General features: G+C 51.4%; 1 protein-coding gene across 3 annotated transcripts in view; it reads right to left on the reverse strand.

Moving 5' to 3' along the window:
* Window positions 1-2,674: 2,674 nt before the first annotated feature.
* Window positions 2,675-13,794, reverse strand: part of PASK (PAS domain containing serine/threonine kinase) — a 42,910-nt gene continuing 31,790 nt past the window's right edge. For 2 of the 3 annotated variants that reach the window (XM_020288082.2, XM_020288081.2), the window contains exons 13-18: window positions 12,573-12,698; window positions 12,325-12,459; window positions 9,189-9,388; window positions 5,816-5,949; window positions 3,652-3,798; window positions 2,675-3,113 (exon numbers count right to left, since the gene is read on the reverse strand). In XM_020288082.2, coding sequence (XP_020143671.2) covers window positions 3,022-3,113; window positions 3,652-3,798; window positions 5,816-5,949; window positions 9,189-9,388; window positions 12,325-12,459; window positions 12,573-12,698 — 834 coding nt within the window. In that variant the 3' untranslated portion in view covers window positions 2,675-3,021. The remainder of the gene's footprint in view (window positions 3,114-3,651; window positions 3,799-5,815; window positions 5,950-9,188; window positions 9,389-12,324; window positions 12,460-12,572; window positions 12,699-13,794) is intronic. The other variant, XR_012920662.1, reaches the window with a different exon arrangement.

The following is a 13,794-nucleotide window of genomic DNA, read 5'->3' on the forward strand; positions in this document are numbered from 1 at the left end:
GCCCGCCCCGCGCCATGGGGGAGCGCAAGCAGTGGGTTCCGCCGCCGAGCCCGCGGGCCGTGACCCCACCGGGATCCGAGCCGAGCGGCGCGCGGCCGCGGCCGGAGCGCGGCCCGGTTCTGTCGCGACGCGCTGCACAGTCCTTCCCGCTTTGTAAAGCTCTCGGCTGGCGCAACGAGCGGGCACCGCGTCCCACACTCTCGTTTGGGTGACTTGGAAATTTCTCGCGAGAGTACAGGCAAAATGGAACAGTAACCTCGGTTCACAGCGGCTCTCTGAGGCGACAGTGACCGCGCCGCAGGGCGCGAAAATCCTTTCTCAGGCAGGGAAACGGACTCAGTCCCAGACAGAAGTGTCCACGATTTTGATTGCGTGAAAATCTATACTGAACAGGGACACTGGAGCCACACACGCACACAAAGTCTTTACCGTTTTTAAAAGACTTGACCCAAGTAATAAAATGACAGGAACGGTGGCACAGTTCCCCTTATAAACAAAAGCCCTCCCAACTCCGAGGTCTAGCTTAGGATGAAACGCTGTAATGTTTCAGCCTAATGTGTATTGATCCTTACATTTCAGCACTCGCCCTGTTTGAGTACACAGCCGAGGCATAAGGGGCTGGTTGTGAAGAAAAAAAGTTGTGCTTTTTTAGCTGCCTAAATTTCACCACCTTTAAGTCCAAAGCCTTAATTTATAAGCACGTCTTCCTGTTTTATCTGCTTTCTGAAATGGAACAATGGACTTGATTCTTGCATTTACCCATTTACAGAATATCTGCTCTGTGCCAGGCACCAAGCTGGGTGCTGAAGTATTTATGTAAAAGTATCTTTGGTCAGAAGGATTATATCAAAGAAAAGGAAGGTTGCAGTCTGTGTAGAACTAAAGAATTAGTTGTTTTTGTTGTTTTCATAGTATAATATCTAATTTTGTTAGAATACTCAGCTGCCAACACCTCAAAATAAACTGTTAATGCTTTTACACTAAAAACCTAGAAACAAGAAAATCCTGTGAGTCACCCCAATTCCTTGGAAAGAACAGTGGAAGCTGAGCAGGTTGTCCAGCTCTAGAAACAGAGCGACAGCTGGGATGCAGGGATTGCTATGAAAAACTGACAATATCTCAGTCTTTCGTGAAGATGTTGCTTTCTTAAACCACACTTGAAACATAGAATGGAAAAACCCTCAGCCTCAGCCTCAGCACTTTTCTCTCCAGGTTATTTCTGCAAAGAACACTTGCAAAATATTTGTAAAATGCCTTCCACTGCCATGATGTCAGATGAGCTTTAATTATTTTTTCTTATAAAGAAGTAACAGTTCTTGGAGAGCTAGGCCTTTGCATTCTGAACCCATTACATACCTCTCTGAAAAACACCATTCTCTAACATCTTATGTGTTAGAAGCATCATAAACACTACACAGAAAAAAACATTTAGAATTCTCATATGAATTCTGACGAGTAACTTCACATTTTACTCCACTCTAAAAACCCTGCACCTTTAACATTCCCGATGGAGAAGGGTCTCCCTCCCCATCCCCGAACCCAAAACCTCATCAGTCACTTATAATGTCAGGGAGACTCCAACAGCACTTTCTGAAGAAAGGGGCTGGCAATCCCCTATGCCCTGTTAGTTGGGACTAAAATTAACTCTGCTTTGACCATCCTAAAATAAACAGTTAAGTGTCTCCTAAATAACCCCTAGACACTGAACACAACCATACTGGAGGCAGCCTCCAAGCTGCTTCCAGGGGATTCTGAGCAGGAGAAACCTTGGAATCTGGAGAAAAATGTCCATGCAAGAGATAACATGTAGGGAAAAGGGAGATGTTTTGGTGGTTTTGGTTTATTCCTGCTGTCTCTGCAGGGAAACAAAATGAAAGTTTTCATAATCACCCCTAGCCACTGCCTCCTAACAGATATGAAATAAAACTGGATTTCATGTGCCTCACATAGCAATTCTGAGAGGGGGATGGACTGGAGCCGGAGAGAGGGAAGCAGACAGCTGAATATGTGAGAAATACACTGTGGACCTGAGCAACACTGAGGGGCTGACAGAGCTGGAGCCCCTCATGTAGACACAAAGGTGGGCCTGGACCCATCACATAGACACAGAGGTAGCCTTAGAGCCCCTCATGTAGACAGAGATGGAGCCTGGACCCCTCACATAGACACAGAGGTGAGGGCTGGGTGGCTGTGGAGTATTGGGGGGCTGTTAGCATGTGCCATATGTTGACAGCAGGTCCTGCTAGAGCCTAGGCAGACAGAGGGGAAGTCCCTGAGAACACCACACCCTCCCTCCCCCACCCCAGTCTTCTCAGATGGCCAAGCTTGGGCCCTGGGATCAGCCCTGGCAGGGCCCACCTCTGAGACTGACCGAGGCTGGACTTCTCCCCAGCTGTGGCGAGTGGGGTAGACAAATGGAAAAGTAAAGAAGCCAAGCGCTTCTCACACCCAGCAAGCTGGGACAATTCATACCGTGAAAGTAAGGATAATGGTTTACTAACAAAGTTGCTTTAATCTGAAAAGTCTTCAAGGAAATAAATTAATGAAACAGTCTTGCCATTGGCTCACTGTTTCTACAAACCCCACACGTCTGTCACTCAGATGAGCACCCGCCACGTCAGAGGAACCACAACATATGTACGTGTGCAAAAGTAGAAAAAGAACTAAAACACTCTTTTGTGCCTTTCAGAAGTTCACTAAGTAAAAGCCCTTTAATAGTATAAAGCAAGTGAACACTGGAATGTTTTTTCAAAGTCATGAAAAAAGGGAATCCCAAAGTCAGTTTTATAAACCTAAAATAATATAGCATCACTGGCTTTTGTTCTAGCATTTATCAAACTTACACATAAGTTTTCAGAAGGTGAAATGGGCCTAATTCTTGAGAATTCACCTTCTCCAAATGGATGGGGCCTGAAAACCACAGGTTTTCCTGACTGAGTAGAAAAGAGCAGGAGGCCAGTGTTCGGCCGCTCAGCGGAGAGGGCTTCCCGGGACGCAGACAGCACCGGCTGCCAGAGCCTCCTACAGGGTGGGGGCCCCCCAGAGCTCCTGCGCTGCTTCACTCAGGCTCCTGCTCCCCATCTCCAGACTGGCAGTGGACAGAATTCCACTCTCTGAGGAAAGAAGAAGGCACCGTATCATGCGCTTGCAACACCAGACTCTAAACCAATTTGCTTCTTGCTCGGAGTCCTGGCACAGAAGACTTCGGCAGGCAGCACTCTGGAAGCGCAGACCCTGCCACGGTGTGCGGCAGCTACGCCCAGCAGCAGCACCAGCTCAGCCGATGGTCTGAGAAGCAGCCAGGAGCCTTGTCTGAACAGCCATGGCCAGAGCATCACACGCAGCATCTCAGCATCCTCTCCTCCAGCCCGGCAGACCATCGGCCCCGACCCCTCTGTCCGGGGCTGCCGTGGGCATTTGCCCGCCTTCTCAGGCCCACAGCCACACTCAGAGCCCCAGGAGCATCTAGGGGTCTCTGGACAGAATGAAGCTCCCCACAGGTGACAGGCCAGCTAAGGCCCTGACATTCGTGTCCAGGACAGCATGGAGGAGGGAGCCTCCTCCTCGTCCTAACTCACCAAGGCAGCCTAGGGACCTGTTTGCTCCAAGCAAAGCCATCCAGGGCAGAAGGCATGCCAAGAAGCCTCTCACCTGGCTTGTTTACTCGACACACCTCTTCCCACGTGTAGTCAGCGAGGTTCACGGGCTGTGTCAACCACGGGTCTGTTGCCAGCTTCTCCAGGGTGGTGCGCTGCTCAGGGGCTGGCTGGAGCAGCCCGGACACCAGGCTCATGAGCTCTGGGGACAGACAACAGACAGTGGACCAGGCTGGTATCAAGAGGTGCACATCTCAACACTGCAGGTTCCTGGGTGCCCACCCGCAGAGCCTCTGTCTGGGCGAGAGACAGCCAGGTCCCCTGGGGCTCTAGGCACACGGCCCGGTGAGCGCAGAGAGAAGCTGGGGGAGATGTGCATCACCTCAGAAATGAGAGCTTGGAGTTCATTTCACTCAACCCAAACCCAGACGGCGTGAAGGTTCTCAGGGGCCCTGGCTATGCAGAGCTGTGAACAACACAGGATTAACATGACGGGAGGGAAGGAGGCAGCCATCAGGGGTGTCCCAGTCAGTCCCCATGGGAGGCCAGCAGGAGCTCTGAGAGGAGCCCCCAGACTGGAGTCTGGATTTGGGTCCTCTTTCCTCTAATGACATGGATGTAAGCTCAGCTAGGGCCACGCTGAGCCTCACTGTCCCTGGGGACCCATCCTGCAAGCCTGGTGAGAGAACACAACGAGCAGCCTCTGGGTGGAACAGCATGCCGCAGGGACCGTGGTATTACAGGAATCCAGAACTTTAGCAAAGCTCTAAAAATCCTCTTCTAGGCTTCTACGGACTGAATCATGTCCCCCTATAATCATATGTTGAAGCTCTATTCCCCAATGTGGCGGTGTTAGGTGGTGGTTAGGGTTAGGTGAGGTGGTGAGGGTGGGCCCCCGTGATGGGGTTAGTGTCCTTCCAAAAGCAGGAAGAGATGACTAACAAATAATGACTGTTATGGAACCACAGAAGGTCCAGGTTGGAAGGGACCTCAGAGCCCTGTGGTCCAGCTGCCCCACTAAGGGAAAAATGCAAGCTTCCACTACATGAGAAAACACCGAGCCGTGCTAGCTTGGGGTGCTCAACAAAATTGCTACAAAACAGATTAAACAAATCCAAAAGACAGTTACTGGGCACAAGGGATGTGCTCCAGCACTTTCTTGAGGCAGAGGCAAGCGGTGTAAACCAGCCCTGCTCTGGACTTGCTCTAACTGACCTATGATACCCTTCAGCTAACTGCAGTACTAAAATCTCTGCCCACTGGAGAATCACAGTACCAGTAACATGACAGAGGTTGTATGAGGGCACTGAGGATGGTACTGGGCATGCCCGAGTCATTGATGATACAACCTGAGAGCTCTGCCTCACTCACTGGGAAGAGATTTAAGGGAAGGCGACCCCACCAGTGGACAGTGCGGCTTTACTCACCCAACAACTCCTGCTCCACCCAGGGGTGAGAGTCTGGAGAACTGAATGTCCAGGGAACGCACTCCTGTGCAAGGAGTGAACACCCTATGTATGTAACCGCTAGTGAGCCCATTGAACTTGCCAAGCTGGACTCGTCTAAGTCATTCTTTGGTCTCTAAGCTCCATGTCAGTTTGGGGGGTGGTTTTCTATACTGTCCTGGGATTCCTGCTGAGGCCTCACTGCCCATCAAACCCCCACTGGCACCCTAGGGCTCTTGCCTGCGGCCCTGCCGGACTCGGATACGCCTGCCTGAGGATATGCCCGCCTCCCCTGCTGGCCCTCACTCCAGATGCAAACCGGCACTCAGCACTCGTGCCCCAGTGTGAGCCAAGCTTCCTGCTGTCACGTGGCCCTTGTGGGCAGCTCCTGGTGCAACTGAAGCCCCAGAGCTTCCAGTGAGCCGCTGGAGGTCATGTCACTCAGCCACCGACACGCCCACGGGATGGGGCTTCTAGCCCAAGTGCGCATCTGCCAGTTACTGGTACAGCCAAGTTCACTGACCGCAAGTCTGTTTCTTACAAGAGGACATCTAAGATCCAATGGGGAACACTAGTAAAACTTAGATTATCAAGATGTTTTAAAGTCATATTCAAATTATCCTTACGCTCAGATCAAAGTATTAGCTGAACAGAAAAGAAAGATCAGTGAGCTTGTCAGTGAGAATGAAGAGACACTGAGAACAGAGAAGAAATGAGACGAGCTGCTGGTTTCTAAGGACAGGGCCAGCTGCCCATCACCTGCGGCTCATGCACCTGCAGACACCAGGTACGGCGGGTGTATTGCAGCCTCCACAGTCTCCTCCAGCTCGCAGAAGGGGTTCTCCTCAAAGATCAGGGTGTACAGCGTGACTCCCAGAGACCACATCTCCAGCTCTGGCCCTCGGTAGCTAAGGAGAAGAAGAGAAAGTACAGGGTCTCACGCCCACGCAGCCAGGCTGTTTCTGGGACACGTCTGCCCTAGTGGGGGCAGTGAGGCCCTGGGGCAGCGCAGAGGCTAACTGGGAAACACAACCAACCATGCTGAGGAGACGGCGCACCGGCTCACAGGAGCAGAGCAAGCATCTACCTGGGGCGCAAGCGCTTCCGGGAGGAAGCAGAGCATGAGCCGCTCGCCTTGCCGAGGGCCACAGGAGCCACAGCCAGCTGCAGAACAGGGCACGTACCCTTCAGAAAAGATGGCTGGGGTGACAAGCCGAAGGAGAAGGACACTCAAGGACGAGACCAGAGCAGGTGGGAAATGCTGGAGGATGCAGCGGGGCAACGGCAGGAGGGATAGAGAAGAAAGTGAGTGGGGCCTGAGAAGCAGCAGCCTTTCACCAGAGTCATAATTAGACAAGGCAGGCAGGGAAACTTCAGCGATGAGAAGAGGGCCCAGGATAGGGCCCTCCATGTCCTGGGGACATCCGAACAGAAAACCATGCCAGGAGGGGAAGTGGGGCCCGTGAGAGAGGGGAGAGCGCAGTGAACAGACCTGGGGCGTGGCGGCAGCACAAGCCCTGGCAGGGGCTGAGTGGGGAGGGGTGGCCAGCACAGACCTTGGGGAAGCAAGCGCATGCTGGAGCCAGATCAAATGCGACAGCTTTTGTCTTTGTGTTGTTTGCTTTTTAGAGAGAGATTTTAAGAGTTTTAGAAGTTGAAGAGAAAGTCCAATAGAGTGAAACAGGGTCAGGAACTTTTCCCTTAAACGGCCCAACAGTGAGTACTCCAGGCTTGTGGGCCTTGTGGTCTCTGTGTGGCAGCCCAAGAGCAGCCAGACGACACCTGAGCACCGAGCTCGGCTGTGTCCCCACAGAGCCTTACTATGAAACCAGCGCAGGAGACACGGACACACCAGGCGCACAGCAGCACGACTCCCCGTAGCCAAGAGGCGGAGGCAACACAAACATCCTGCCTCCGATAAATGGACAAACCAAGTGCAGAAGTACACACACGGTGGAACGTTATTCCGCCTTAAAAAGGAAGGAAATTCCAACACCTGCTCTGACTGGGATGAACCTCGAGGACGCTGTGCTGAGTGAAACCAGTCACGGCGGACAGACACTGCACAATTCCACTCACGAGGCCGCTGGAGTTGTCGCACAGAGACAGAAGGCAGGGTGGTGGGTGCCAGGGGCTGGGGGTGGGCTGGGAGGGGAGTTCGTGCTTAATGGGGACGAGTTTCAGTTGGGGAAGATGGAAAAATTCTAGAGTTGGGTGGTGGTGACGGTTGCACAACAGAGTGAAAGTGCTTAACGCCAGTGAACTACACACTTAAAAACGGTTAAAAGGGTAAATTTCATGTCATCTGCACTTTACCACAATAAAAATTAATAAATTTTAACAAACAAGTGGTGGGCTGGATTTGGACAAGGGCCGCAGTTTGCTGACTCCCAGAGTAGAAGGTCATGAAAATGACGAGGAAAGAAGCAGAGTTCCCGAAGATGGGATCTGGAATCCAAACTCAGGCCACTCGCACAGCTGGAAAGGAAGGGTTGGGACGTGGGACAGAAACCTCGGGGGCAGGGCTCTGGGGCAAGGTGGGAGCAGCAGCTCTGGGGGGGGAGGCAGAGGTCTGAGCACTCAGTGCCCCCCGCACTCCCCACGTGGAAGCCCCACAACCTGGGTGTGGGTGGGCACAGCAACCGCAGTGTGGACAACAGACATGCAGTGTCTTCCAACATGACGGGACAGCCACTGCAGGCAGGGCAGAGCCGACTGCACCCAACACCTGCAAGGGGGACCGAAATGGATCTGAAAAGAAACCCCAAGGATCTTCCTAGACCATCCCCCTTTGGTATTTCATGCTGTTTGGTGACTCTGAAGACACGTGGCAGTTCCAGCAGGCAAGGTTGATGTGCACCCCCTCCACGCTCTGCTGCTGACGGGAAGTCCAGCCATTCCCCACACGGGGACAGCCAGGCTCAGGAAAGCCAAGCACCATCGGCATGGACGGGCTGGTGCAGCTGAGGGCCGCTGGGCTCCAGAGGGTCAGCGTGGCAGCCTGGAACCTGCACCCCGACTCACGCGAAGAGCGACCTGCACAGACGCTGGGGTCCAGGCCCCTGGTCATTTCTCTCCCCAGTGCTGAGGGTCTCGTGAGAGCCTGCGGCATAGCACAGAGACAGCGGCGGCCACACGCAAACGCTCTGACTCAAGCCATCAGGTCAGATCCAGCTCCCCCAGGTCTAGCTGAGCGGCCACAGAACTCGCAGAGCAGGTGAAGTGGTGCAGCAGCTACAACAGCTGTGGGGGGGCCTGCAGCGCATGACTCTCTGTCCCAACCACAGATGCATCTATGCAGATGCATTCTAACTGCACTTCCCTACAGTGCACGTAGGGCACAGAGGGACACACCTGTGTCTATTTCTGGCTTAATAAAGTTCATTCATAACACAGAGACACACATGGTTCATAGACAGGTGAGAAGAAAGCGTTCCACGCATGCACAGCAGACAGTTGTCACTCAGGCCCTACAAACTCTCAAGCAACAATCTTCCTTTTAGTTTTTCTTTCCTCTCTGAAGTTCTCAGAGATGCGGCTCTGCCCAGGCCAGTCCCTGCAGCTCACAGGCCCCCTGACTACAGAGGTGCAAACTCAGCCACACCCACAGGACAGTCAAGGCCAGAGGGGCTTGGCTGCTCCTGGCCTCAGCATGGCTGAGCCGACACCTGGTCTCTGGCTGGTCAGCGAGGGCTCCTCCCCCTGAGAGTCCATCCCTGACACAAATGCTCTGCATTAATACTCTGTCTATTGCTAGGTTTCTTGCGTGGCCAACCCAAGAATATTTTACTGAAATAGACTATTATTCTTGTCATCAAAATAAATAAACCTAACTAAAAAAGAATCCTCTTCACTTACTTAAACAGTGCCATCATTAGGGACTCTTTATCTTTAAAATTTTTCTTAACTTTTTTATACATAGAACTCTACACATAAACAAAAATTGAGAAAATAATATAATAATGAACCCCCATATCCACCACCTAGGTGCCTCTGACCAGCACTGCCTGGTCACTTATTTTCCAGGACACTTTCCTTTGTCACACAGCACCCTGGTCACAAAGAGGCACAAACTAAAGCACTAAAATCAAACCCCAGGGCCCCGATGCCTGACGCAGAGCAGGATTCCCTGGGGCATGATACGTACGGATTCCCCATGAGAACTTCAGGTGCACAGTACTCGATTGTTCCACAGAAAGTGTAGAATAATTTGCCCCTTTCCAAGTAGGCGGCTGAGCCAAAGTCTATCAGCTTGATCGTGAAGTCCTCGGCGATAACGATATTCTCATCCTTGATGTCACGGTGGATGATGTTCCTCGAGCGCAGGTACCCCACCGCCGACACCAGCTGCAATGAGGGGGTCGGAGGGGACTTTTAAAAATGTGATCCAAGTAAAGGAAGCATTTAAAATAAATGCTAACAAGACAAACAGAAAAAATAAACATTCAACAACTCATAATGAACGGGTGACAGGAAAGAATTCTGGATGCGGAAGGCATGCTGGGCGGTGAAGAGAGCGAGAGCAGGCCCAGGCGGGCCCCAGGGGCCGGTGCGCCCCAGCCTGCAGGGCCGCACATTGACAGGTGAGTCCCAAGTGCTCTCTGCCGCTGAGGACGCCTTCCCAGCAGACACTCACTTGGCCCGAGACGCACCCATGACTGTCTCAGGAGGAAAGAGAGGCCACAAAGCGAAAGCTAAGAGGCGGGTGTGGGCGAGTGGGCACACGTTTTGCGTTAAGTGGGCAGTGCCTGCCAGAGTGCCTGAGTAGACACCCTCAGATCACAAGGAAGGAACAGGACTTGCCCAGAGTTTATGCGGCAATTTGGCAGAGCCAGAAGCAGAAACTCCTACTTCAGGGCTCACATAGCTCAAAGAGCAGCGTGACGTGCCAGCTGTCCTTCCCGACATGTGTGGATGCTCGACAACGTGGACCAGCAGTGGTTCCACTGCAGAGGTGCTGCCACACACCCCGCCTGCCTGCTCGGCATCTCCAGCAGCGGGGTTGGCCAGACCAGCCTTTTGGTTCAGTCAAGTGAGATTCACAGAAAGTATGACTGTGCTGTAATCCGACATCAGCAGTGCCAAGCAGTGCAGTGATTCCACTAAGGTAGTCAATCATTTTTTTTTTTTTTTTTTTGAGACAGAGTCTCACTTTGTTGCCTAGGCTAGAGTGAGTGCCATGGCGTCAGCCTAGCTTACAGCAACCTCAAACTCCTGGGCTCAAGCAATCCTCCTGTCTCAGCCTCCTGAGTAGCTGGGACTACAGGCATGTGCCACCATACCTGGCTAATTTTTTCTATATATATCAGTTGGCCAATTAATTTCTTTCTATTTATAGTAGAGATGGGGTCTCGCTCTTGCTCAGGCTGGTTTCGAACTCCTGACCTCGAGCAATCCGATGCCTTGACCTCCCAGAGTGCTAGGATTACAGGCGTGAGCAGAGCCACCGCACATAGCCGTTAGTCAATCATTTGGATCTTTAGAGATCATTTTGTATTTGTAAGTGAGTATCTCTGAACCAGAAGCAATAGTTAACAGCAGATTATTAAGCTAAATTCCTTAACTTACATTTAATAAATATATATTTATATATCCATATGTACATATACATACTTGCATATTTTATATACATACATGTGCACATACATACCTGTACATCTAGATGTGCATACATACAACACATACTTGTACATTCCTAGTACATGTATAAACACACACATACATACGTACATAGACACATACGTATCAGTCAGGATCCAGTCAGGAGACAGAAACCGCACATTAATTTGAATGTGAAAAGTTTCATTGAGATTTACTCACAAGGAATTAACTATAAAGGAGCAAAGAGAACTTGAACCAGGAGGAGAAGCCGTTCTTCCTGCAGGTCCCTCCCCAGCCTGGGCCAGCGGGGCTGCCCGTGAGCCCCCTGGACAGCAGAGCCCCGTCGCCAAGCCGGCCCTGGTCAACACAGAGCTGGGGGGCAGCACACTGGTAACTGGCATTAATTATGCACATTTAAGTACAATAATAGTAATATGTTTACACAGAGTTACGAATCTATGTTTACATATAATGACATTTGTGTATGTGTTTACAGAGGGGCTACAGTTACTTTTGGCAAACATTTTAGAGTGTGGAACACTACAATTATCTGTGTCACAAGCCCCGAAATTAACAGCTGTTAGGCAGCAGCTTTCAACAGTGACTTCTATGTTTCCTCATACAGAGACCATCTGCCATAAAGACTCCAGAAACAAGTCTTTGCCACAAACTAAACAAGTACATAATCTTTCAACATAAGAAGAGAGATGACCTATGATTTTGTAGAAACTTAATGCCTGAAATTTATAAGACAGTGTCTGAGAAACTAAATTTCAGAACTCCAATAACTTCTGAGTTATTGGATTGGATTCTGAGTGTGTAGAGCTTTGAGGAAGAAATGTTAATTCATGGCAGCTGTCATCAGAGTCATCTCCAGGAAACAAGCAAGCAAATCTGAATTGTTCATGCAGTCCTCTGGTGCGTTTCCATTCTTTCTGGAGAGCTGGGAACAGTCTGGGATGGAACCACGACCTTCTCCTTAAAGCTCAAAGCAAGAGTTATCACACCCCTCCCCACACGCCAGCCTTCCTGCTCTGCTGATCACTCTCCCATTCCGATAAAATAAGAAATGGTCAAAGCTAAACACATAATTAGATATGAAATAGATCAAGACAAATACTTATTGTTAAATGAGGTTGTCAGAATCTCACTGTTTCCTGATGACTTTAATTAACTCAACACCCACCATTCGTGGAGCACTCACAACGTGCCGCCGTGGTACCTGATTTAGTCCTACCCACCTCATTGTGTGGGTGGCACAATGACTCCCATGTACAGGTCGCAAGATCAAGGCTTAGGGACAGCAGTGGTTTCCCCAAGGTCCCACGGTGGTGGACAGACGAGAACTCAAATCACATGCACAGGGCTCAAAGCCCAGTCTGACAGCATCGCTGGTTAATTTTTGTGATTGGTGTATATAAATAAATCTTAATCCTTAAACGTACTTCTCCGATCATTCCAGGACAATGTCTGGCCTCATCCTTCCTTCCCAAACTCACTTTTTCTACTTCAACCATAGAATTTTCTTCTCAACATACAGATCTTACTCCACAAAACCCCAACACTGAGGGCCAGGGACAGCTGGCAGGGAGAACCAGCACATCACTGATCTCTGCAGCCACAGGCCCACAGGCCCACACGCCCACACCTCGTCCACCCAGCAGGGCTCTGGCCACCCTCACCTGTCGGAAGATGTAGCTCGCCAGGGGCTCATCCAGTCTGGGGTGGCGGTCGATGAAAGCGAAGAGGTCTAGGCCGGAGCCGTGCTTCTCCATCACCAGCTGGAAGAACCCTTGGTTTTCAAATACATCCAAGACCTGGAGAGAGACAAGGCCGAGTCCAGCTCCGCCCAAACACCTTCGAGTCAACTAATCTGGGAATTTTACATGAGCAGTGATGGCGTAGCATTCACCAGGACATCGTCACCTACCTTGATGATATTGGCGTGCTCCACCCTGGAAAGAATTGCAATCTCTAAAGTAACTTTCCCAAGTTTGGGGTCCTCAATCCAACAATCTTCCAAAACCTTCTCCTTCTTAATAAACTTCACCACCACCTATGAGGAAAACAGAGGGGAAGAACGGCTGCAGCCAGTCCTCCAGCACCCCGTTAGACCCGGCACCCACGGTTGCTTCATGCGGCAGACTGGGCTTCTGCACTGGCCCCCCAGATCCCAGGGACACAAAGGAAGAAACATCAGCATAAACCCCTGCAGCACAAGGACACGGAGGGACACCGGCAGCCAGTCGCAAGTCTGAGTGACCCCTGCCCATGCTACAGAGCACACTGACGGGGTTGAGGAGGCGCCAGGCGGGCTGAAGACCGTTGACCTGTGCCCGAGTGAGACGGCCCAGTGCCCGGTCTCTCACCACCTGCCTTCTCACCTAGGGGGCACATGTCCTTGCCAGGAAATGAAATAAGAAGCCTGAGAACCAAAACAAAGAAAAATCACCATCCTTAGACACGTTTTCAACATTGATTCTGAGATTAATCAGAGGGTTCAGCAAGACTGATGGACATGCAATAAATATAAGAAAAATACTGTTACAACTGTAAATAATGGCCAATTACAAAGTGTAACACTAAAAAGATACCATTCATAAAAGAAACAAACACTCTAAGTCACTAAAAGGTAACTTTGTTCACTCAAGGAGACACTTGCTGCCCAGTGAGTGGCTGTGTGCAGCCGAAGGAGCGACATGGCAGGTGCCGAGCGGGGCCGGGCACAGAGCTCACGGCCCCTGGGGAGACGCAGTGAGCAGAACGCGTGATGCAGCCAGTGGACGATGGGCACCAGGAAGGAAAAGATGAGCAGGAGGTGCTGCAGGAGGGGCCAGCAGGGCGGGTGGGCCAGGGAGGGTGTCCTGGGAAGTCACTTCTGGGGAAGGGGAAAGGGAAGGGGGAGAGCCCGCGGGAGTACACTCGGCGGAGGGGCTGGAGCCCAGGTTCTGAGCCAGCAGCAGGACACACAGAGGGGCAGGGGAGGCCTGCGGGAAGAGCAGCTGGGGCTTGGGCAATATCCAGGCAGGGCGAGGCAACCAGGAGAGAAGGGGCGGTGGCTCCAGTGGCGGCGTGGAGTGGTGAGAAGTGTGCAAATTCTGAAGGCCCTTCGCTGGGAGGATCCATGACCTGACAGGCCAGAGGCCATGTAT

The sequence above is a fragment of the Microcebus murinus genome, chromosome 8 (assembly GCF_040939455.1).
Source record: "Microcebus murinus isolate Inina chromosome 8, M.murinus_Inina_mat1.0, whole genome shotgun sequence".
Lineage (NCBI taxonomy): Eukaryota > Metazoa > Chordata > Mammalia > Primates > Cheirogaleidae > Microcebus > Microcebus murinus.